This window comes from Nannobrachium achirus (genome assembly GCF_963921795.1).
Source record: "Nannobrachium achirus genome assembly, chromosome: 15".
NCBI lineage: Eukaryota > Metazoa > Chordata > Actinopteri > Myctophiformes > Myctophidae > Nannobrachium > Nannobrachium achirus.
Genome location: NC_137822.1, coordinates 9,070,851 through 9,098,350, shown reverse-complemented (window position 1 = coordinate 9,098,350; position 27,500 = coordinate 9,070,851). Strand labels below are relative to the sequence as shown.

Genomic DNA, 27,500 nt, shown 5'->3' with positions numbered 1-27,500 from the left:
AAACCCAGGCTTTTATTTCGGCGCATCTGGTGACCCCCCCTCCCAAAATGCTTTGGGGACCCCCACCCTGATAAGACATGCTGCTCCTGTCTCCTCTCACACTCCTGTCTGTCTGTCTGTCTGTCTGTCTGTCTGTCTGTCTGTCTGTCTGTCTCTCTGTCCATCCGTCTTGACTTACTGTGTCTGTCTGTCTGTCCACAGTTTATTTGCTCTGCTGTCCAAGAAGCACAACAAGGTGCTGGAGCAGGCCACGCAATCACTGAGAGGAAGACAGGGAGACAACACCGCCCTGCCGGACTATGTGAGGAACACCCACACGTGCACGCACACGCACACGCACACACACACACACACACACACACACACACACACACACACACACACACACACACACACACACACACACACACACACACACACACACACACAGACGCGCGCACACACACACACACACACACACACACACACCCAGAACCCAGCCATTTATGCAGCACATCGTGTGCTTTTAATAGGAAACAGTAGTGCATGCTTAGATAGACGAGTATGTTCTTCTGTGAGGAAACGGTAGTACTGTACATACTGAACTGCGTTCAGCAGAAGTATGCAAACGGATGCATATCATATGTACTGTAGTAGGGGATATCGTTGGACAGAGTGGCAGTGTTCTGTTCAATTACCCGGAGCTTTTTTTTTTTTGTACAGTCTTTTGTTTGACCCTGATTCACACACCTGCTCCTCAGAGGCGTAACAATTGGGTATGGCAGGGTATGGCGGCTGCCATACCTTGGCTACAGGGGAAAAAAATAAAATGTACTTCTTAAAATGAATTCATCATGCCTGTTGCTAAGGCAGTGTTTCTCAACCACTGTGCCTGGGGACTTTTGGTGTGCCCCTGAGAATGGTCAAGTGTGCCCCTTGAAACTGCTTGAAAGCCAGTATTGTATTTATCATTTTAAAAATGATTTAAACTAGTGAAAACAGCCGATCTACAAGCACACAACGCCTCGTTGTGTGCTTGTAGATAGATGATGAAGCAGGGCTTTACTTTGCGAAGAAAAGTACAAATTTGAAACTTGGAGATACAAGGTTTTCCCGACAGTGACAATATTTACACCCCCGTATTATGTTCGTGTGCCCATGGATTCTTGGGACATGAAAAGTGTGTCCATGCAGAAAAAAGGTTGAGAAACACTGTGCTAAGGTATGGCAACATGACACCAGTCATGTTGCCATACCTTAGCTTTTGCCGAACTGACGCCACTGCCGCTCCTCCAGGAGTGTACAGCATGTCTGTCTAGACCTCTCTGTCTGCCTGTCACATTACATTTGCATGATCCTCAGCGTGTGTGTGTGTGTGTGTGTGTGTGTGTGTGTGTGTGTAAATCCACACACAATTTTGGGGGAAGGGGGAAGGTCAAACATTAAAGGTTTCCCACAAATGGCCTAAGGTGTTGGGAGACTGTGTGTCTGAGTGTGTGTGTGTGTGTGCGTCCGTGCGTGCGTGCGAATCAGCCTTCAACCGTGCAACAACTGCTGAGACGCCCCGACACCCAGACGCACGCGCGCACACACACAAACACACACACACATTTGAAATGTTTATTTATGACCACATAAACAGAAGTACAAGGAAACCTCATACAAAGGTCATAAACAATGACAGTGCAGTCAGATAATATGAAAGAACAGCCTGTTACAAAGAGCCTAAACGGCTAATCATTGTTACATTCAATACTTGTCAGACAGCGGACATAAGTCATGGGTAAAGGAAGCAACGCCTCCTCCAAATTGAGCGGCTTCCTATAATGGCTGACACTGAGCAAAACCTTGCTAACTGTTTGGCCCTCCTTTTGGAGAGGCCTGCCATTTGTAAGCCCCTCACAACCAACTTGTGCACATGCCCTAGGCTGCCAAAGATAAAAACTAAAAGTTTACATCTATAGCCTAGCTGTGAGATGGTCTGCACTAGCTGTTGATATTTCAGCACTTTGGTTAGAAAGGCTTCTTCCAAGCTGTAGTCAAAAGTGCAGCCGACCTCGAGAATAAACACCTCCCTAAGGGTTTCATTTACAACAAAGACATCAGGAGTGTTAGCTGTAATATTTGAGAACACAGAATCATCATTACACAGGTTAAACATGCTCGGCTTCACAGCAGTGTGCTTATACAGCATGATGGAGGACCTAAAAATAGAAGAGATATCTTTTGATATCAAATCAACAATTCTGTCGTGCCTGCATATGTAGAGGCCCCTGTATACATGGCAACCATTTAAGATGTGGGACATGGTTTCGGCTATTTGCTCATTGCCATGAAGAATACAGTGAGGAGCATGGTTACCTGGAAACCAGATGGAGAGATTAAGTTTAGTTGGTAAAACCTGTAATCTTGCTTTCAAAGTAAAGACAACGATGCACTCATCTATGGCAACATTTTTGAACACAGAGTGAGAGACAGAATGGTCTGCATCAGGGAGACATGCAGTCTTCCCTTGCAATCTCAACTGAGTCCAGTGCTGCCTCTGTCTTTGCTGTTGTGCCCACAGGAGGCGACCTCGGGCATTAATCAGTGGAAGATGGTGTTCTGTTCCACACACAGTCATAGTTGCTCTCACAGAGATACTGGGGTCAGATATAACATTCTCTGAGGCAGCCACCACCTCAGAGTTAGACCCTACCCACTCAAGGGTAACATCAGCCCAGCAGCACAAGTCATTTAGGTCCGGCCAGTCTGACCACACACCAAAGCCAGGGGAGCGACTGTCCAGTTTTCCATTCGGTTTTCTCTTAAAACCAAGGAAGTCAGAGTCCGAGCCACGGGCCAGAGGGACCTTGCGTCTTTTTAGGTCCAAGAATAGAGAAGAACGAGCAAGCATTCTCACATACTGGTCATCACTGTTCAGCATATTCAACAGATGGGAGAGCCGTGTAGCAATATAAACCCATTCGAAATTGGGAACACCCAGACCACCCTCGCCTTTACTGTGAAATATAATGTCACGTGTTGTGTGTGTGTTTAGGCCAGTCCACTGCCTCACTAGATGTACAGTTTTATCGGTCAAATCGCATAGTGATTTCCGTGGGACATGTACATTGGAGAATAGGTGTTGTACTTTGGCCAATGCCAATACGCGGACAGCCTCCAGCTTCATGATAAGAGGCAGGGGCGATGCATGAATTAAATCAAGTCTGCTGGAGTATTCAGAGATGATTTCATCGACCTGCTCTTTCCATTCGCCTGCCACATTAAACTTGTGACCCAGGTATGTGTATGTTTCATGGCGTGAATAGACTGTTATGGGTTTATTGTTAATTGTAAATGCAGGTACTGTATCTGTGTTTGAATGGTACCAGCGGTTTCCCCCACTCCGCCTCTCATAAAAAACTGCACATTTAGCATCTTTTGCTTCCAAACCCGACCACTCCAGGAAGGAATCGGTTTTAGAGAGCATGTTACTAATTACAGCCCCGTGATAGGAGGCGACCATCACGGGGCTGTAAAATGTTAAATACACACACACACACACACACGTCATTATTCCTATAGTGTTTGTTGTTGGGACTCTCCTCTCCCTTTGGGTCCTCTGTTGACATGTCCACACAGCGTAGTGTGGCGTACAGCCAGACCAGTAGACGTCTAGGTGGACGTCTCCCCTCGTCTGGCTACGCAACACCGTGTATAGGCCTGTCATAACTCTTACATCATCGTCTAATTGCAATACGAGATTATCGCAATTAGTTTTTGCATAATCGTCATCGTCATTTCGATGTTGAGAGTTTCATTTTATTACATTTTTAGAAAAAGGGTGCGTAGAACAAAAAGAGCATATCGTCACTGTCGGGCAGAAACCTCGTATCTCCAAGTTTCAAATGTGTACGCTTTTTCACCAAGTAAAGCCCTGCTTCATCATACAAGGCCGTCGCACAAAGGTATTGAAAACAGCAGATCTACAAGCACACAACGCCTCGCGGTGCGAGGCGTTGTGTGCTTGTAGATCGTCTGTAGATCGTCTGTTTAAATCACTAGTTTAAATCATTTTTAAAATGATAAATGCAAAACGAACGGGTTTGGACATACAAGGTTTTCACCCGACAACGATGATATATTCAGAAGGAGAATCTCTGACATCAAAGAAATGGACAATCCGTCCTGATGAAGGTCTTAGCGACAGAAACGTTGAATAAAGAGCATATCTTTTCCCTGGCAATGTGCGGGTCCTTTTCTTTGATGTCACTGTCAGATTTCTGAATATGTTGGAGTTTCACAAATGGTGGCAATAGCAGATCGACAAGTTTTGAGCTTGTAGATCTGCCATTGACACTATTCACTTAAGGTATATAAATATTTATAAAATAAATATATACAATTATAAAATATCTATACCTTCTTTTTACGAGGCCTAAAAGCCAAACCCAAATGTACATTTTAATTATGTTCCAATGTTAAATGCCAAAAACACGATTAAATCATTAATTGTAATGATTTGTGTGACAATTAATCGTCAAGTAATGGTGACAGCCCTAAACTGTGTACACATGGACTAAACAAAAAAGACAGTTATAAAGGCTATGGGTGACACAGTTAATCAAACTAATCTAGGGGTTCCTGGGCTAGTTGGAGACCCAGAAAATACACATTTTATGTCTCCCGGGGACCCAAACACTTGGTTGCTTGCTGAATATAGCTGGTCTACACACATTGTGAGTTTGTAGATCTAATATTTTCAGAGCGCAACACCCGAGCGCAACCAAACATAAAATGTAGTTTAGCTAGAGTTATCAACGGGCCTGAAAATGAAGGCCCGGTCCTAACTGGGCTGGCCCGAGGCCCGGCCCGGCCCGGCCTGGCCCGGGCCGACTATTTAGCATACATTTTAGGCCCTACCCGGCCTGAAAACATCGGGTCGGGTCGCGTATGGTCGGGTTTGGGAAGAATTTGAGTAATAAAATAATAAAAATATATATTTTATTTTTCATTGAGCCCGAGGCCCTACCTGGCCCGACTAATTAGCATACATTTTTGGCCCTACCCTACCCTAAATGTCGGGTCGGGTTCGGGTATGGTCGGGTTCAGGCCGAATTTGAGAACTCTAATTTTAGTTCCATAGGATCTCTTCTCCACTAGTCTCTCTCTTTAATTTTTTTTTTTTTTTGTCGACAAATTTGTCAATATATTTAGTCTTGGTAAATTAGTCATCATAGCTTTGCATTTATTTAGTTTTCGTCAGTGAAAAAAGTCAATGAACATCTTTCGTCATAGTTTTTAGTCGACGAAATGAACACTGCACCGGATTAAGGGACATACTGTATATTTTGTTGGTTAAACAGAATGGTCTGCAGCCTTAAAGTGACACTGTAGCCTTTCTAATCTGTCTGTGTGTTTATGTGTGAAACACACAGACCTCGGTGGCGCTGTGAGAGAGTTCGTTTGTGTGTGTTTGTGTGTGGTAGTGTGAGTGTTTGTGTGTGAAACAACACACAGACTCTCTTCTGTTTGTGTATATTGTGTGGTGGTGGTGGTGGTGGTGGTGTGAGTGTTTGTTTGTTTGTGTACATTGGGTGTGGTGGTAGTGTGAGTGTTAGTGCTGTTGTTTCTGGTTATGGTGTCAGACTCCAGACAAGAGCCAACGCTCATGTCAGTCAGTGGTTCTCAACCTTTTTCATATCAAGGTCCATTATTTATTGGTCATTTGAGCCATGGATCACCGTTTGACGAAAACGTAGAATATTTTGATATCGTTGGATACGATTTCGTCACAATTCCATGCTGTATCGATGTTGGCGCCATAGGAGAGATAACAGGCAAACGTTGAGAACATACAGTCTAAAAATTATTTAAGTAGTAATGCAGATGTTCAACAATAATGTAACTATTGAGTGTGTAAAATTAAACCGAATGCGTTTCGCGCCGCGTTTTGCGCCGCGTTCCGCGCCGTGTTTCGAGCTTGCAGATCTGCTACTTTTGATGCTTTTTGGAGCGGTGAAAGCGCTCCCAATGAACAGGTATATCCGTGGGTATGTGGCTGGCTGGCTGGCTGGCTGGCTGGGTGGCTGGCTGGCCCTGTCCGTAGCCTGGGCAATACCTTGAGTGGCCACACACAACACACTAGTTAAAGGAGGGGCGCTGTTTTGTGCAGGCCAGGCACACTCACCACTCACTCACAGGCACAGTTTACACTCACTCACTCACTCACATAGGGTACAGCTGCTCAAATTCACCGCTCCACTTCGAACCGAGGTTTGATTTTTGTGAAGCTGTAGTGTGACCAAGTAGGTCACACTAATACTACTACACTACTGCTTTAAATAGTGAAAAATAGCAGATATACAAGCTCACAGCGCGGCACCGAGTGCCGCGCTGCGAGCTTGTAGATCTGCTATTTTTGAAAATTTGTCTAAGTGGGGCAAATAATTTTTGCCCCGACAGCGATGATGTCAAACTGGGGGTCCTTGGTTGGAATTAATAGAGGCTGAGAATGACTGGCTCTGGGGTCTCTGGGGACCCAGGGAGGGGGGGGGGCAGGCTGGGGCCCGCCCCAACCCCCACCCAGACCTCCATCTGCCTTGTTGGCCTCCACAGTCAGAGGTCACATGGTTTTGTTTAAACTGGCACACGGGAAATGTGCAGCGACGTGTGTGTGCGTGTGTGCGTGCGTGTGTGTGTGTGTGTGTGTGTGTGTGTGTGTGTGTGTGTGTGTGTGTGTGTGTGTGTGTGTGTGTGTGTGTGTGTGTGTGTGTGTGTGTGTGTGTGTGTGTGTGTGTGTGTGTGTGTGTGTGTGTGTGTGTGTGTATGCACACTTGTATTACTATGCTTGTGGGTGCCAAATGTAGCCAACAAGTATAGTAGAACATGAGAAACAGACATTGTGAGTTGGGACTTGCAGTTGATCTTGAAATTAGGAAGACATTCATGTTAGGGTTGTATGTTTAAGATTAGACATTTAGACTTCATTTAGATTAAAAAATAGCAGAAACTGAGCTTGTACATCTACTATTTTTGAATATCCAGCGCAAAGAAGGATTCTTTCCTGGTTTTAATGGCTTAAATGACAAAACAAAACAAGAAATGGCATTCATCACAGAATTGCCTCCATAAAATATTGATGTATCGTAATACAAACGTGTGTGTGTGTTGGCAATGTAAACGTATGTTTTCTCATGCCAATAAAGCCCTTTGAATTGAAATTGAATTGTGTGTGTGTGTGTGTGTGTGTGTGTGTGTGTGTGTGTGTGTGTGTGTGTGTGTGTGCACGTGTGTGTGTGCACGTGTGTGTGTGTGTGTGTGTATGTGTGTGTGTGTATGTGTGTAGTCTCCCAGGCAAAAGTAGCAGTGGTAGTCTAGTCTGTTTACTGTTGCACATCTCTGAGACAAGACTGAACGCACACACACACACACACACACACACACACACACACACACACACACACACACACACACACACACACAGCCAGAAGCACATTGGACCACCCTCCCAGTGTGTTTATGTGTGTTGGTTGAGTCACTGTGTGTGATTTGTATTTAACAGGCAGAGTGGATGCATTAAGGCCTCGGAGACATTTCCTTTGGTGAAGGACCATGTAAACACACAGCCATGTGTCATCCTCTATGCCTGTATGCTATGTATCACTGCTGTCGGCGGCAGAAACCTCTTGTTTCCGTATTTTAGCTTTTTTGGGTGTTTGTTTTTTCATGAATTAACGGCCTACTTGATCATACTACCGCGTCACACGAAAGCAGCAAAAGTAGCAGATCTACAAGCTCAAAATGTTATGTGAAGCAACATGTTTTATGCTTGTAGTTTTGCTGCTCTTGAATTTTGCATCCTGAAAAGTAGTTTTGGATTATGTGGTTTCCACCCGACAGATGATGATGTAGATTATCTTGTGTCTTACTCTGTACTTGTTTTGCACATTTTCTCATCGTAAAACATTTTTTTTACGATGAGTAAGTCACCAGTTTCCCCCGAAAAATGTTCTCCTTGATCTGCCTTTTGAACCACCTAAGCCCTATCTAATTTGTCATAATGACGTGTTTGTTCAGTATTGGAAAATGTGTGCCGTCGCCAGTTGGAGGATAAAACATGCATGCATTCTGGACAGAACTCTCACCACTGATTTTTAATATCGGCAGAAATGATACTATTATGAAGTTTCATCAAATATGCATGTAAAGTAGGTTCTGCTTTCAAAACAAGATTTATTATGAACTATAAAAGTGTGCTTTGCGGAGCTTAGCCATGGTCCATTGCGTTGTTTTCGGTAGATTTTGTTATATCCGTCTGTCTGTCTGTCTGTCTGTCTTCCTGTGCACAGCTAATCTTGTCAACCTTTTCATGCACACTCAGTAGACGAAGGAAGACACTCCACCCACCCCAACGTTTTCAAATCGGCCTCATGGTGGCGCTATAACAGGTCTCCTTACCTCTTGTCCTATAATTCTTGACCCATAAGTCATTACAATCAATTTCGACTCCTTGGATTAATGTATTAAAGGATAGTACACCCAAAAGTTTTATTTTCCATTCGATTACTCACTTGAATTAATGGATTTTTTTTTTTTAGTTTTCGTTGCATTCCTAAGCCAATAATTTGATGACCAGCAGTGGTTCCCTATGGAGACACAAAGTGCCTCCTTTGTTCCCTAAGAGTCTTCTCAAATTAGTGGCATATGAATGTGACAAAAACAAAACAATATCCATGAATTCAGTTCTCCATGGGGTGAGAAATCGATAAAAAAAAAAAAAAAAAAAAGATATATAAAAAAAAAAAAGATATATATATATATATATATATATATATATATATATATATATATAGAAAAAGATGTGGGTTGAACTATCCCTATTACAAAAAATAAAGAAAAGAGCCACGAGCTGATGTAGCAAATGTAGCAAACCCATTAAAAAAACAAACAAATTAATATTAAACTGAAATTGAAAACACAAAGGCTGAATACTGTAGATGTAAAAAAAAAAAAAAAACTAATTGCTCTGAATGTCTATGTCGTAAAATTGGCACAGTCCTGTGGGTAGACGTCTCTCTTTCTGTGCGCGTGCGTGCGTAAGTGTGCCAGTCATTGTGCATGGGGCAGACAGACAGCTGCATGCAGATCAGATGATGAGTCACTGTCTGGCTTATTGACTGGCTGCTCCCTGCTGTTTATAGAGACTGTAGTCTCCCTGCAGCCGCCTGGCTCTGACTGCTGTTTAGGGAGGACTGGACACTGGTGGAAAAAGTATTTTATTTAAGTAAAAGTATCAATGCTGCAATGTAGAAACACTCTGTTACATCAGTGGTCCTCAGCCTTTCCAGGCCGCGACCCCCAAAATAATCATATTCTAACTGGGGACCTCCACCCTGACTGAGCACTAAGAGTTGAGGCGTTACACTCACGGTTATATTGTTAAAAATAGCAGATCTACATGCTCACAACGCCTAATTTCTGCCGCTGATATTTGACAATTTGGCCAATGTTTAATTTGTCATTTTAGAGGTATTAAAAAGTCCTTAGATTTAGATTAGATTAGATTTAGAAAGGTGCAGATACCCTCTATACACTTACACTTTATGTTGGTTTGTTTACTGTTGACTGAGTAAACAATGTTGCACATTTATCATCTTTTGTAACCTGACTTTCGCCAGATGGTGGCAGCATTGCGTTGCATTGCTTTACCATCTGGGCTCGGTCCGGCAGAGTTGATAACACTCGTAAAGTCCCGGGCCGGACCAATCAGCGGCAGCTATGGGCGGGCTCTGAGCGGCTCTGAGCCAATAGAGTCTGATTGCAGACCACGTGGAAACCCAGGAGGCAGATTCTGGGTGCAACGTCATGCAGACAGGCCAATATGAGTGGTTGGAGTTGGCACTCCCAGACTGTGACAGAGAGACGTCCATATCCAATCACCTGCTATAGAATTTGAAAATATGGCCCGCCCCTTACATCGGTTATGCCGGAGCGAGCCCAGATGGTAAGCAATGCAACGCAATGCTGTCACCCTCTGGCGAAAGTCAGGTTACATCTTTTGGGGACCCCCAAAATAATTTTGGGACCCCACAGGTTGAGAACCACTGTGTTACAAGTAAAAGTCAGTATTCTAAATGTACTTGAGTACAACAGCATAGAGGGTATGCAAATGCATAAAGTGAGTGGCAAAGTGAGTTTACTGTTGTTAAATGCAATAGATAGGACTTTTCTGTTTGGATGTATGGGCTGTCACAGCCAGAAGGTAGTTCTTTGCCACTCAGTAGGCGTTCCCACATAACTTCCGGCTATGATGATGGTGTCACGCGCATTCCCTCTCTTGGCGTCGAAATGTACTTAATGTACCAAAGGTACAAAGTACTCGTTATGCGGAATGTCCCATTTGACACGTTTTTATAAGTCTTTTGAAAATAGCCGATCTACAAGCTCACAATGCGACGCGATGCATTTTGAGCTTGTAGATCGGCTATTTTGTATATAGGGCCGAAGTGTATATAGGTAATAGGTAATGTATCATGTCTTTTAATTATAATTACAATCTAAAAAGTAAATAAAGTTTTCAAATAATTTTAGTGGAGTTCAATATATAAATTGGAAGTACTAAAGTAAAAGGAATACCAAACAGTTGTACTTAAATGCAGTACTTGAGTAAATGTACTTTAGTTACTTTACACCACTGCCTGCAGCCTCTGGCAGCCTGTGGCTAATTGACTGTCTGTCTTTCTTTTCTAATCGACCATAACTGACTCCATGTCGGTTTACCTGTAAGCAGTGCTCATCTGTCTTGTCTGCATCTTTGTAGACGATCCTTCTGCTGTCTTGTTTGACCAACACTGGTGGAAAGTAAAAAAAAAAACGTACATTCTGCTCAACTACAATTTAGTGGTACTTTTACTTTTCCCTCCCTACATAGGCCCTGTACTTTGGGTACTTAAAAATAGACGATCTTATGCTATTTTCAAAAGAAAAGCTTGACACATTTACGTGCTTTTACTTTGGTGCTGTAATTATGTTCTGACGGCGATATCTTTGCACTTTTACTCCACTGAAATGTACTCGACTCAAATGGTGAATTCCTTTCTTTTCCTAGTAAAACAAGATGTATTCTTATTGTGGCATTTTTTTACTTGAGTAAAAAAAATGTTTCTTCCACCACTTATTCTTGAGCTATTGAAAAATAGCGGATATAAGTAGGGCTGTCACGATATGACATTTTACATGACGATTAATTGTCACTCAAATAATTGCGATTAACGATTTAATTGTGTTTTTGTCGTTGATAATTACATTTCTGTTTGGCTTTTAGGCTTTGAAGTTGCACAGATATGTGCAGATATGACATATAACCTAAATTTGCAAAGACATTACTGACACATTTGACAACTTACCTCTTAAAAAATAACATTGATAGTGGAAATAGCCGATCTACAAGCTCACAACGCGTCGCGATGCGATGCATTGTGAGCTTGTAGATCGGCTATTTCCACTATCTCTGAAAACGTATGAACATTTCTCAACATTCACGATTGTGACGATTATGACAAAATAATTGCGATTATGTCAAATAATTGCGATTATACGATTATGTAATAATTGTGACAGCCATATATATAAGCTCATAAGTGAGCTTGTAGATCTGCTATTTTTGAAAAATCTTGAAAATGTGTGCAAATCTTTGAATATATATATATATATATCTTTTTTTTTTTTTTTGTTTTTTTTTTTAAGCGAACATTTGTGCCTCCCCCCACCCCCTCCCCCTCTGTGATTGTCACGTAGCCCCTGGCTGTCACCACGGGCAGCAGGTGCACGGGGGGTCCTAATGGCTGTCTGTGTGTCCAGACAGGCAGCAATTAGGACAGCCCTGCTGTGTCCTCCTGGCCTTTCCAGCGCTCAGTCAGTCACCACAGCACAGCCACAACTTCAATTAGTTTCCAGACACCTTTTTCTATTTTTTTTTAAAACCCGCCGCCCCCCCTGTTTGTTTCCTTGTTGCCGCTGTTGCCTCGTCGTCCTCATAGGCAGCGCATTCTTAACGACATTAACCCTGGCATCCCTATTTGGGCATGTAGTATTGTCAATGTCATTTATAGTAAGGGGAACATAAGAAAATCTGCAAAGTAAATCGTTACCAAGAAATGTCTTCACCAATGTGTTTCTAAAGGTGTGTAACTCCCGGGGGAAACCTCATAAAAAAAATTATTTGTGTTTGTGTCCCATTAACTTTACTATACAAGAAAAATTACAAAAAATAAATATGCTTCAAGTAGCATGTGAGGGTCAAACTAGGGGTTTTTCATGATGCTGAATCCATTGCAAGCATTTGTTTTGCACGAAACACATTCCGTGGGCTACAAATGGCCCCTACAAAACGGTGAAAAGTGATGATTCATCACTAAACCATCGTTTTGTGGGTCCGTTTTTAGCCCAAGGTCTTATAAAATCCCCTTACTATTAGAATAATTCATGTCTCCAACATGTTGTAAACATTATATATATCTCATTGCTGTCAGGCAGAAACCCTCCATATTCTAACTTTTTGTGTTTTTCCTTAAATGAACGCCCTATTTGATCAAAATGAATGCTGTCTCTTGGCCTGTAGACTGGCAGAATTAAAAAGCTATACCCATAGCCAAAACTAAACAAAGAATCACACCCAGTGTGATGTGAGCGGTGCTTTTATGAGTGGCCAATGAGTGTGGGACGGACATGCATACATACATACATACAGACAAAGTCAGATGTAGGAGAGGTTAGCACCGGTCAAAAAACAAAAAGACTAGACTGGCTAACTGATGAATTGATTGTTGAACTATGAGGGGACAGCTCTAGTGTTGGCCCATCATTGTCTTTGCCAGAAAGACAGACAGTCTGACTGCAATGCTATAGCTTTTGTTTGGGCAGCAAACACTGCATATAGGCCCTGTTGTAGGTGTCTGCTTCTGTGTGTGTGTGTGTGTGTGTGTGTGTGTGTGTGTGTGTGTGTGTGTGTGTGTGTGTGTGTGTGTGTGTGTGTGTGTGCGTGTGTGCGTGTGTGCGTGCGTGCGTGGTAACAAGGGGCCAGGCTGTGTGTGCAGTGCACTACAAAAGTGGTGTGATTATGAAATGGTCATGGTGCCATAATGCAGGTCAGACAATGACCTATTTAATTCCTCCCAAAAGGCAGGCCAGACAGTGACTGCAGCTGAGCAGAGCTCTCTCTCTCCCTCTCTCTCCCTCTCTCTCTCTCTCTCTCTCTCTCTCTCTCTCTCTCTCTCTCTCTTCATTATGGATTCCTCTCTCCGTCTCTGTCTCCACAATTCCCTCGCTCTTTCTTTCTCTCTCCTGTCTGTGTCTGCCTCATCCCTCTCTCTTCTGGGGTGTGCGTGCTCTATGGTCTGAGACGTCTCTAGAGATTTTAGACCATGCTCTTTCTTCCAGGGACATGGACTGATGGATATTGGATACAGACTCTGTATCTATAGCATATATGACTAGTAAGACGTAGGGCATTCACCAAATATTCGAATATTCGAATATCAAAGTCACTATTCGACGTTGTTCACCGAAGTCGAATATTCACTTTTTTTTATTGTTTTGTCTTTAAATATATATATTTCTTCATGGTTTATAAAGCTTGGCTAGATAGGAAGTCATGAGAACCCTGACAAGCACTTGGAATTGTAGGTATTACATTTAATGTGACTCTGTTCCGCAGATAAATATTGTGGAAATAGCAGATCTACATGCTCACAACGGCGTTGTGAGCATGTAGATCTGCTATTTTCACAATGTTTGCCTCTTGCTTACTTAATATTTGCCAGTTTGTCCGGTCCTGTCGAATATTCGACTATTCGAATACTTTGAGGTCGAATAATTCGAATACTAAAAATCACTATTCGTGAATGCCCTAAGACGCCTCAGGGCGACATGCGACCTCGAGGTTGTGCCAATTCTTGGCCATCTGGCCAGTGATGTATATCGGACCAGTTACCCATATACGGAGACCCCTGGTACCCATATATGGAGATCCATGTACTGTATATGGAGATATTCTGTGAGAGCCCAAACATGCTTACTCAGTTATTCGTTATCTGAAAGCCCTATGATGTCTATGACATCTGACATCATACCCTTGTATGCCCATACATGGAGATCCCTGTCTGTAGAACCTGCCAGTTAGTGTGGTATGTGGCCGATGTGGCTTCCATATATGGGCATTCCCATATGAAGTCCTGTTAGATATGGGCTTAATATTGATGGCATCAGGGAACTTCATACTGTATATGGGCATAAAAGGGATTCTGTTAGTGTGACATCACAGTGAAGCCAGAGCGTGATGTCAGAGCAGCAAACCCGTTATGTTAAGAGTGGTTCCCCTGACATCACAGTGATGTCAGAGCATGATGTCAGAGCGACAAACACTGTCAGGTGTTATAGACAGAGATACATATGGACAAGCTGTGACCGTTTGACCTACGGTCGCAACTAAACTGTGACCTACGGTCGCAATAATACAGAGATCTCCATATATGGGCCTATCAGTTGCATCGGCAGTGCGACGTACTGTAGGTGTGAGGGCCACGTAGCTGCCCGAACTTCTAGTATGTAAAAACAACTCATGTCATAACCAACTGATCCTGTTAAATCGGTGGCTGATCGATCACAGCACCCCTGTCTACTGTATATCCATCACTCTCTCTCTCTCTCGATCTCTCTATCTCTGTGTGAGTGGGACAGTTCTAGGAATTTTTTGGTGTAATCCTTTTAGACTAAGTGTTTTGACTGTACTCATGCTGTTTTACATTTCTGTCTAATAAAACATTCAATCAGTCAATCAATCAATCAATCACAGTGGGACATTGTGTGGCAGTGGGACAGTGTCGCTACTCACTAAGCTGTTGGTTTAATGATGCTAGCTCCTGCTTTACAGGGATTTACATGTCTGTCCCCATAAGCCTGTGTGTGTGTGTGTGTGTGTGTGTGTGTGTGTGTGTGTGTGTGTGTGTGTGTGTGTGTGTGTGTGTGTGTGTGTGTGTGTGTGTGTGTGTGTGTGTGTGTGTAAGAGAGCGTGTGTACAAATAGCATGTGTGTGTGTGTCAATATGATGATGATGTAGTCTGCAGTGATGTGAGTGGGTATTGTCCAGCACATGAACATTCATGCCTTCCTGTCTCATTTTCCAAGTGCATGTCTGTCTGTCTACAAACCACTGTTGCAGCAGCCTATACCCCATGATGAAGGCTCATCGGGACAAACCCATCTCATAAGCTGACAGTCTATTTATGCTTTATGACAGTGGTGTCTCAAAGTGGGGTCCGGGGAACTTGGGGGGGGGGGGGGGGGGGGGGGTTCCAGGGGGTCCCCAGCAAAACAAGTTAATATATCATCAAAAATAAGTATAACCACTTTAAAGATATATACAGTACATCGGTTACTTTAAGATGTTTTATATAAACATTTTAACAAAATCTTGTATGGGCGGTCCCCGGAACGAAATATTCTTTAGATTGGGGTCTGCAGCCGAATACATGTTAATTTGAGGGTCCTTGAACCACTGCTTTGACTCACACACGCACGCACGCACGCGCGCACACGCACGCGCGCACACACACACACACACACACACACACACACACACACACACACACACACACACACACACACACACACACACACACACACACACACACACACACACACAGGGTCTGTCTGCAATGTTTATGCAAATTGTGAAACAAGTCAGACGAGGGAGGATCATTGCAGTTAATGATGTGTGTCTGGTCCCAGGCGTGTGCGACGGTGTCTGGGTGCGGAGGAGACACCAGTGTCTGTGATGTCATGAGCATGCAACACAACACTACACAACACTACACAACACTACACTACACACTGCACAATGACAGGGGGCTCGCAGGGAGAGCTGCAACAAGGAGGGAAAGAAGAAGGGGAGGCTGTATAGAGCAGTGGTTCTCAACCTTTTCAGGCCGACCCAAAATAATCATATTTTAACTGGGGACCCCCCCACCCTGACCAGCACCAAGGGCGCTTTTTGACCGGCAAAGAACCGGTTTGGGTTCTTTCTACCGCCTATGAGTGGGAGAATCTCAGAGGTGAGCTTTTTCACGAGAGCCGAGTTGGTTCCGAACCGTAGAAGTTGATTCGGAACGGGAACCACAAAATCCTTGGTTCCTCTGGTTCAATCTGGTGGAAACCCAAGCCGGTTCGCGGCCAGTTTGCAAGAACGAACCAAGCTTCCAAGAAAGTTGAACGGCACTGGTTCTTGAACTACGGTTCTTTTGGTGGAAAAGGCCCCTAAGAGTTTAGGCATTATATTTTGTATAACACGGTTCTATTGTGAAAATGGCAGATCTACATGCTCACAACGCCTCGCAACACAATTTCTGCCTCTAATATTTTACAATTTGGCCAATGTTTAATAATAATAACGTTTAATATAAAGTCCTTAAATTGTCTCTTTAGAAATGTGCTATACACTTAACCTTTGTGTTGGTTTGCTGTTGCTTGAAAAAAAGTGTTGCAATAATTTGGGGACCCCCTTGGGGGTCTCGACCCACAGGTTGAGAACCACTGGTATAGAGGAGAGATGGGAGAAGGAAGTAGAGGGAAAATTGGAGTCTATGAGAGCTAGGTGGACCAGTTTAGAACAAACACGATTTCTGAACGACTGCGACCTTCTCCATAGCGACTGTCTCCATAGCGTGGCCGTGTGTGTATCCGTGTGTGTGTGTGTCTGTCTGTCTGTCTGTCTGTATGTAGCCTCTGGTGTATGTAGCCTGAGTACCGTGTGTGACCAGAGAGGTGCTGTTGAGTCTAGTCTGCCCTGAGCATCAACTGCAATAGCAGTGTTGGCCTGAGTGAGCAAGTATGGCTCACACTCTCACACACACGGGTGCACACACACACACACACACACACACACACACACACACACACACACACACACACACACACCTGGGTGAGCAACACACACGCGCACGCACGCACGCACGCACGTGCACACGCACACGCACACGCACACGCACACACACACACACACACACACACACACACACACCACCGCTCACTTCAAACTTGGGTTTGATTTTTTTTCTTCTTCTGCTGCAGCTAATCTCATTAAGCCGTGCCAGAGTAGCCCCGCCTGGCTCCCACACCCCCGTTCTCCCTCCCTCTGTCTCCCCGTCTTGTTCATGCAGGGCCTTTTAGACCAACCGTTCCCCTGCTTCCATATGATCGCCCATCCTGACCTGCTCCTATACTTCTCTTCATATACTGTATATCTTTTACCACATGAGGCGATCTGTCTAGAAGAGCTTCCGTGGCCCGGACGGCTGGCATAGCGGTCCGGGCACCAAGTGTGCATGTCGTGGGTTTGAATCCCGATCCCTACGACCTTTGCTGCGTGTCACTGAGAGAGTGTTTTTTCCAGGTCTTTCAGTCAGAGTGTATCAAAAAGGCAACCAGGTTAAGGTCTCCATATATGGGCATATATATAAAACTGACGCTGGTGAATGCTAACCTGGTGAAATGCTAACCTGCCGATGCTGGTGAATGCTAACCTGGTGAATGTTAAACTGGTCGGACCAATGGTGCTTATTAACCCAGTGGCTTACACTCGGACTGAAAGACCTGCAAAAAAAACACATTCCCGCGTGTCACTCCCAATCTCTCTCTTTCGATTTCCTGCCGTTCTACTTTATTCTATCATTAAAAGGCAGAAAAGGCAAAGAAAAAGGAGAGAGGGGGAAAAAAGCATCCGCATATGTACCTATGTATCCATGGGTTGCATTTGTAGTCCTACAACACCGCCAATCAGAACACCTGTGTTGGTCCTCAACATGGCCGCAGTAGGACTACAAATGCAACCCATGATTTCATGTATGTTTGCTGTTTTTGAATTTGAATCCTGAAAAGTAACAGTTTTGGACAGTTTGGAGACCATGTACGTTGTCATACAACGAATAGCGAAAATGGCCAATCTACAAGCTCACAAGGTGTAAATACGTACGTACATATGTACGTACACGTACTGTGTCAGTGGGACAGGCTCATAACATGCCAGGAAGCGTTGAGCATTAACTCTGTACAGTAACATTTCGACATCTGTGTTGTTTTCCTTTTGTCATTGATTTATTACGATTGTCCTTTGCTGCTTTGCCAAGAGCTCTTTCCGACTAAATCTGTTTGGATAAAGTCACTTTAATCGTTTGACTTGACTGAACATGTCAGGTCCCGTCTTCTCTCCCCCCCCCTCTCGCTTCATTGGCATGGGAAAACTAACGTTTACATTGCCAAAGCAAAAATGGAAAATTAATTATCAAAACAACAATGCGTGTATAATTAAATGGGAATAAAGAAATGTGCAAACGGAACCGGTGTTACATTGCAACTTAGTGAAAACTCTTACAGAACTATTAGGGATAAACTTTTGAAACAAATGGCAGCTGTATTTCGCTGTTTTGCATTCACTTGGTAACAACTTTATTTGTTATACTTTGGCTGTTCAAAAATAGCAGATCTACAAGCTCATAGCACGTGCCGGGTCTGCGGCCAAATACATGTCATTTTGGGGGTCCTTGACATGAAAAAGTTTGATTACCACTGATTTAGAAGAAGGATTTAGAAGACATTGATAGAATCGGGTCAAAAGCATTTAAAGACTTGCACAAATGTTTACGCTGTGAGCTTGTAGATCTGCTATTTATTAACAGTTAAAGCATACAATAATGGTTGAAGTGGTTCAAATCTAAAGTGACACAGATTTGCGTTCAGGCCTAAATTTGATTGGTGTTAACGGATCCTTGTACCTCTTACTCCCCCACAGGCCCAGGACCTGAATGTGATCGAGGAGGTGATCCGCATGATGCTGGAGATCATCAACTCCTGCCTGTCCAACTCCCTGCACCACAACCCCAACCTGGTGTACGCCCTGCTCTACAAGAGAGAGCTGTTTGAGCAGTTCAGGACGCACCCCTCCTTCCAGGACATCATGCAGAACCTGGACACGGTAGGCCTGTTAACTCATTCCTTACAAGTTACATTTGAATGTTGGTCTTGGAATGTAACATACAAAATAATGTGTATGTTGTATTTATTCCTAGATCCGTTGTTCTCAAACTTTTTTAATTTCAAGGACCCCCATAACTCTTTGGAACCCCCTCAAGGAACCCAGAGAGTCTCTGGACCCCACTTTGAGTCCTAGATTCTTCTTAAGTTAAACTACACACTGCTATCGGATCGGTACTCGGTATCCACCGACACGACGCGCAAGTTATGTCTATCGGAATCGGTATTACTTACTTACCTTGATATTCCTTTCCCTTAAAGCTCCAGCTCGACACCAAAATGAAGTGTTTTTGAGTCGTTGGCATGCAGTGGAAAAGCGTCACTGCTTTCCAGAGCAGGGAGGCTTTCAGAACATAGCCTAAGGGGGAAGTTTTAACTGATGCATGCTGAGGGGGGCGGCTTTAACTGATGCACAGTACGCTGCATCGCAGTCTTCCCACATACCTATGGATAACAGATAGGCAGCCTATGGCAGAGCTCTCACACACGCACACACACGCACGCACACACACACGCACACACACGCACGCACGCACACACACACACACACACACACACACACACACACACACACACACACACACACACACACTGGTATGACTATACTTTTGAGGACATTCACATTTTAGGATGCCTACTGTTACAGTAGGCATAGTTGCCATTTTGTAGCCCATAGCATTAAGCCAGCTATGTATACTGTACATCAGGCATAATGTCAACCCTAACCCCCCTAACCTATAAATGCTTAACCCCCCCGACGTCAACTTACAACATCAGTACTTGATACAATGGAAAAACACATCATCTTTATACATTTTTTCTTTTACAAAAACAATGCATTTCTCGTCTGAAGAACAGGGAAATTGTCCTCACACAAGAATGTCTATTTCTAAAATTCTACTATACTTGTGGGGACATTTGGAGCTCACAACCACACACAACCCCACACACACACACACACACACACACACACACACACACACACACACAGACAGACACACACCAGCTAGGGGTATACGGAAGCCAACTGGTTTCCTCTCCTCCCTGTCTCCAGGGCGCTCTTTAAGACTCTATAAGTCAGGCGGCTGTGATTGACGGCTCTTCTTCTCCCCCCTCCTCCTATAAGACATGAGCATACACTCTCAATGAATATTTGACACGGGGCCTGGGGGACACCGGGAGGTGATTAATTCATCAACCGGTACTTAAGCTGTCAGAGCTGCAGCGCTGGCGTACACTACACACTCACACTGGTGGAAAACACTGGATTTGGACCCATTTGTGGGTCGTGGACACGTTTTTATGGGTCCCTTAATTTTTGGTTTCCTTACATTTTGTTTTTAATTATTATTATTTCAAAAAACATTCCCCAAAAAAGCTAAATTCCATAAGTTAGAAAACAAATGTTTAAGAAGTAGTGCAAATAGCCGATCTACAAGCTGACAACGCGGCGCAAAGCGACACGTTGTGAGCTTGTAGATCCGATGTTTTCACTAGTTTGGGTCCAATTTTGCGTCTAATTTCTCTTTTGGGTCTCGATAATAATAATCGTAATGCGAATCATAATGCAACACATTGTGTGCTTGTAGATCCGCTATTTTAAAACTTTTTTTTATACATTTCATACATTTGAAAACTTTATGCATAAATGGTAGACTTGTGTGCGTACATACATTAGACCAGGGGTTCTCAAACTTCTTTGTGTCATGGACCCCCAAATTGATATGTATTTGGACCTCCATCTGATTTTTTTATTATTATTTCTTTTTTTTGCTCCTGAGGTTCTGCAATGTGATTGGATGTTTCCTCTTGTGTGTCCCCTCAGGTGATTGGCTTCTTCAGCCAGCGTCTGGAGCAAGCAGGAAGTGACCTGTCGGTGGAGAGGGTTCAGGAGGTCATCATGAAAGGAGCCCAAGCACTGCCCAAAGACAGACTCAAAGTAAACCCTTTCACTGACTCCAATCATTTTTGGTTTCTGTTCACTAAAAAACTATTGGTTTCCAATGATTCGTTCACCGGTACTCAGCCTGAAGCGCTGCGCTTACATTACACGTAGATTAGTCCAATGACGAAAGAGGAAGCGTCTCGACCTCAGCCTGTCAAAATGTTGCAGTCGGTAGCGCTGTTGCTTCACAGCTAGAAAGTCCTGGGTTCGCGCTGGGGGCATGTTCTCTCCTCCGCGTCATCAGCGCCTGGGGGGGGGTCGGCGAAAGGGCCTTTCTGCGTGGAGTTTGCATGTTCTCCCCGTGTCTCCTAGGGTAAGTAGTAGTACCCTCACAAAAACATGCAGTAATCCTGGTCTCTATAATGTCTCCCCCTGGCCAGCCGGGGCGCCTGATGGAGGGGAAAGCAACTGGTTGGAATAATGTGTTCCTTCCACGCGCTACGTCCAACCAGGGAAGTTCCCCCCTGTCAGGTGATAAGAAGCAGCCTGCTCACTCCTCATGCACTGGAGGAAGCATGAGCTCAGTTCAGGGCCCTCCCTAGGTTGGCAGAGGGAGAGTAGTGCCCAGGATTACAGCTTAGGCAATTGGCACTGGGTGAAAAATGGGTTAAAGATTCGTGGGATAAGAATAAATACAAATAAAATAAAATAAAACATTTTTCTCTGGCCCCCCCTAGCAACCGGAGGTCACATGGCAAGACTAACAGACAGTACTAGAAAATAGCCGATCTACAAGCTCACAACGCCTCGCGTTTGAGCTTGTAGATCTGCTATTTTCACAATATGCATCTGTGGAACTAACTAAATGTAATGCCTCAACTCCTACAATGCCCAAATGCTTGTCAGGGTGTTCAGAGATGATTATTTCGGGGCGGTTTCACGGCCTGAGAAGGTCGAGAACCACTGCCGTAGAACAGAGTATAGAAGGAGACAGAGACAAAAAGACGGCCGGCGCCAGAGCCTCATTATCATTAACGCCAGGTCTTCAGTGCGGGCTCCGCCGCCGCTGCCGTTTGGCGTGTTCACGTGTAGTAATGACATTTCAAGGAGATAGGGAGGCGGGGGGCACTTTGTCACCGGGCGGCACACACAGTGACCTGGGAGGAGGGGGGGCATAAATCTGCCAGCGCGCCTCGAGTCGTTACACCCCACCCACCGCCCTCCTGGCGGGACGGCTCGCCGTCCCGGTGATCCCTCCATTAATCAGTGGTCTCTCTCTCTCCGCTCCTCTCCTCTCTTTAATTGCCTGTTTCAACACGTGGTTCATGTTTCAATACGTGGCGGACGGGCGGCTGCAAGGCGTTTGTCTCCCTTCATTTATGCTCTTGGTGTACGATCGAGGTGTCTCTCCAGTCTCCATATCACCAGTAGAGACCTTGAGCTCCTAGTCTTTGAAAGAGCCTTTCAGATTTACTGCATATCTGTTTGAAAGGGAGTATGACTGTTTGTCTCCAATTATTGCATTTCTATCTGCACCTCTTCCATTTGATTACAGTTCTATCGGTATGCAGCCATACCCCACACACACCTTTATTTATTAATGTTCATAGCTATTCATTATTGTATGTCCACTAGAGGTCTTCACGGGTCCAATTTGAGCTACCCGAACCCAAAAGGACCCGGGGGAAATGGACCCGGACCCATATGGCCCCGTCTATCATTTGGAATTTGAGAACCGTTACCCGATCAGCCCCGAGACGTGATGGATCCGATCCGAACGGCCCCGCCTGTTATTAGAAAAATTGGATCCGAAACCCGAGCAGAACGGGAGATCCGAGACCCGAACCTGTCGCCCCGAAATGAAAGAATGCCAACGTTATTATATTAAGAGTTGTATCAGACATATTTCTTACCTAACGTCGCCACGGTGCTGCTGTTGCTGTCAGCGGCGCTGTGCCTCTCGCCAAAAGATGATCTTTTCCCAGACCAGTAAGTCAATGCGGACAGTTTGTAAATACAAATAAATCCATGTTTTTATTCCTTCTTCTTTGGCTAGCCAATGCTAATGCTATCGTTTTCTGTCGCATGTGTTGTTCATTATATCTTTCTGCTTTGATTGTCCATTTTGCTCTGCAGAGCATGACAACACGCAATGACAACTCCATTGTAAACCGTTAACCAAAACGTTACGTTAATATCTTTGATAATAATAACAATCCAACTGATACAGTCAGTGTTGTTGTGACTGAGTGAGTTATACTTCTCAGTTCTCACAACCAATGCAACAGATTACATGCTGCATCTTTAGTGCCATCGTGTGGCGTTATCTATTTGGTGCAGTTGTTGCGTTCGCTTTCACTTCAATCTCGGCCTGTCTCGGCTCCACTCGGGTAACAGGAGATACCCGGGGAACCGGGGCAGACGGCCCCGGCCCCGGCCCGCCCCGCGGTAAAAGCTCGAAAACGGCCCTGTTACCCGGCACGGGGCGGTTCGGATCGCGGGTAATTTCGGATCTCGGGCAGGTCCGAAGACCTCTATTGTCCACCATCTTGATGTCACTTGGGAAAACAAATTGTTCCAAGGCCAAACTTACTTGCATGTGTGTGTGTGTGTGTGTGTGTGTGTGTGTGTGTGTGTGTGTGTGTGCGTGTGCGTGTGCGTGTGTGTGTGTGCGTGTGCGCGCACGCACGTATGTATATATAAATTATTGTTCACTATGAGAAACGTCACAGCTTGTCCACGTCCATGTAGACGTGTACACATTTTTACGGTCTATGGGTTTGCCGCTCTGACATCATGCTCTGATGTCACTGTGATGTCAAGGGAACCACTCCTCCAGAATGGGTTTGCCGCTCTGACATCACGCTCTGGCTTCGCTGTGATGTGACACTAACAGAATCCCTTTCATGCCCATGTATGGAGTTCCCTGATGTCATCAATATTAGTGATGCCCTGTTAGAGAGATCCCTTTGATGCCAAGGGAACAAATCCCTTTCATGCCCATATATGGAGAACCCTGATGTCCACATCCCTAAGGGCGAGGTCGCTTGTCCGTCATAACATTGGTAATCAGTGCTGTCCGGCATCGGGCCCACATCGGTTGGGCTCTAGAAAGGAGAGGACTACACAGAATTATGTCAGTAACTTTCATAGAATCACACGTTACGATCAGAACTCGGAACTTAGCTATTTGCTAAGACTAAGGATTAAATATTATGCTTATATTTGGCTACCTTTTCAATTGCATATTGAAGTTAATATTCCACACGAGTGGATCCAGAGTCCATAACAAGCTAAAGGTCAACTTTATTACCCCCTCGGGTGGAGATTTGTGCTCTGCATTTGACTCATCCCAACGACGGTGGTTCTCAAAGTGGGGTCCGGGGACTGCCAGGGGTCCTCCAGTGCAGTGGTTCTCAAACTTTGACATTTTAAGGTCTCCCCTTAACTCTGACAGTGTACAAATGGAACCAAATGAACCCGTCACTGTCAAAGTTACAGACATGTCAATTTAGACACCCATAAAGGAACCTAGAGAGTCCCTGAAATCCACTTTGAGAACCACTGCTCCAGAGGATCCCCACCTAATGACTGGTTTATGTAAATGTATTTGACATGTACGTCACAATCACATTGGACGAACGTATACTATAGCGCAAGTGCTGCTCACTTTCAACACTGTCCACAGGAGCTTTTATAAACTGTCTAAAATCCAGTCTAAAACCCAATCAAGTGGCCAACTCTGAAAGTGTACAAATGGAACCAAATGGACCCTTATTGGCCCATTTGATTCAGTGAAAAAAAGGTAGTGGATGAATATTTTTCGTCGTAATTTTAGTCGACAAAATGAACACTTAATAATAACAGTTAGGGCTGTCACGATTATGACATTTTACATGACGATTAATTGTCACTCAAATAATTTGCGATTAACTATTTAATTGTGTTTTTGGAGCTGTGTGAAGCACAGGCTCCCTATACGTGGCTGTGTGGGTCTGTGTGTGTGTGTATGTCAGCAAGAGCCACTGGCCGCCGCGTCCACGTCCATGGACGCGTCCACGGACGCGTCCATGGACGCAGCCGCGAAAAAAACGGCCGTGGACGCAAGGTCGCGTCCGCGGACGCAAACGGCCGACCGGCCCGGCCGTGGATGCGGCCGTGGACGCGGCCGTGGACGCAGACGGCCGGGGACGCGGCCGTGGACGAGGCCGTGGACGAGGCCGCGGCCGTGGACGCAAACGGCCGGCCGTGGACGCGTCCATGGACGAGGCCGCGAAAAAAAGGACAAAAAAAAAAAAGGTGTCTATTGTATGTATTTTTTGATGGAGAATTCAAATATGACCTTCTTTTTTGCATTGGACAACTCTAACCTGCATCAATTGGTATTTTATAATTGCCAATTGTACCCTATCCATCTAAAAAACTAATTGGATGTCTATTGTATGTATTTTTTAATGGAGAATTCAAATATTACCTTCTTTTTTGCATAGGACAACTCTAACCTGCATCAATTGGTATTTTATAATTGCCAATTGTACCCTATCCATCTAAAAAACTAATTGGATATCTATTTTATGTATTTTTTGATGGAGAATTCAAATAGTACCTTCTTTTTGGGATAGGACAACTCTAACCTGCATCAATTGGTATTTTATAATTGCCAATTGTACCCTATCCATCTCAAAAACAAATTGGATGTCTATTGTATGTATTTTTTGATGGGGAATTCAAATGTTACCTTCTTTTTTAGATAGGACAACTCTAACCTGCATCAATTGGTGCATCAACCTACTATCTATCTATCTATCTATCTATCTATCTATTTATACTTCACCTTTAGTCCAGAAGAGAGTTCAGCCTCAGGAACTTGCACACATGGAACTGTGTCATGACTGTGTCATGGAGCTAAAACAGAGCTATGTTAAATACTCACAATGACTCTGATGGACCAATCAGGGTGGTGGTGGGGGGAGGGATCAGCAATAGACAGAAACTGGATAATGCTTTGTTAACTGTCCCACCTAAGTCCCTGCTAGTCTGAACAAACATCACCTTCCCTCTCATAACACTACTACTACTACTACTAGTACTACTACTACTACTACATTTATATAAAGCTGCTCTTGCATTTGAATTCAAGTCTGACACAAGTTAAGGTTAACTTAGGTAGTAGTTCATTTTGCTGGCTTTTAGGGACTGTGTGTGAGTGTGTAGGCCCACAAATTATTATAATTGTCATTAAGTGACTCAAAGGGAGACATCTAATTGGTGTTTATTATTCTAATATGAACTGTGGGAAGATTATATATTTTTTAGTTTGCACTTAAAGTGTTGTGATATTATTCCTGAAGGAAGAGGGGTATTTTCACAGTCCAAGCTTTGAACCTAAATGCTGTTTACATTTTCTATAAATATTTATTTATATATAAAACTCAGTTGTGTGGAGTTATTGTGTGCCTTTTCTTGTAGCTAAAGAGTCCATTTGTTCACTAGACATTAAGCCAAGGTTACTATTTTGAGTTGAAGCTAGGTGTTTTATTACTTTGGGGTTTAACATTATTTAATAGGCAAATTCATTGTTATGGTTACTTTAGAAGACTGCTTTTGCATTCATGAGTTAAAAAGAGAGCCAAGCTAATTCAAAGAGTTAAGTTAAAGGAACACAAAACATGGCCTAACTCACAGCTGCCATTGGACAGACAGTTACAACATACTCTTATCTTTCACAGAACAGACAATTATCATTTATTTTATCTATTTGAGACTATGTAGCTGCTCTAGGGGAAATAGAGCATTAATTTGGGGTGATATATTTATCAGCCTATTCAATTGATAATGACCAATTGGTGCCAGTTTCTAAGTAGTAGCATATTACCATAACAATATATGTGGCCTAGACATGGATATTGCCCACTCAACTCGTAATCTACAGAAATGTCCACCACATCACACAGTATAAAACCTAGTAGGCTTAGTGGATTCACCTATGTTAAATCATGTCAGGTTAGTTTGGTTCAAGGTTCAAGTATAATAATTTATGAGACAAAAATGTAAACAGCACAAATGTACAATCACATCTAGGCTAGAATGATGTGTGTGAGTTTATCTGGAGACTTACTCAGTCTGTGACTTACAGAGATCGTGATGGTCTTTGGGTTCCACCTGTTCATCATGTGAATTGCTAATAATGTTATGGGTCAGATGTGTAAAGATCTATCACATTTTCAACACATTTTCTGGTGTTAACATAAAGGCCATAATACACAAATAACAAAAAAGAAGACTAATCAATAATAGCAATTAAGTAATTAAGTTTCTCTCCGGTGTGAATATAAAACAAATCACATGGACAATTGCTATGTCCGTAATTTCACGGGTAACTTTGTCATTGATTGTTCTAAAGCTTTTACATGCAAATGTGATTTAAGTGCATAATTATGGAGTTTAATTGTCGTTAACGGCCAGACATTATTTTTTTCCCACACTGGTCACAGCAGCAAGGTTTCTCTCTGGTGTGAATTCTATAGTGGTCTTTGAGACTAGACGATGTACTGTTCACAGATGTAAG

The 27,500-nt window shown here is 43.7% G+C and overlaps 1 protein-coding gene across 1 annotated transcript in view; it reads left to right on the top strand.

Moving 5' to 3' along the window:
- dym (dymeclin) overlaps nt 1-27,500 on the top strand; it is a 97,844-nt gene that overhangs the window by 55,471 nt on the left and 14,873 nt on the right. The window contains exons 14-16 of the mRNA XM_080743006.1: nt 202-301; nt 18,806-18,988; nt 20,873-20,986. Coding sequence (XP_080599132.1) covers nt 202-301; nt 18,806-18,988; nt 20,873-20,986 — 397 coding nt within the window. The remainder of the gene's footprint in view (nt 1-201; nt 302-18,805; nt 18,989-20,872; nt 20,987-27,500) is intronic.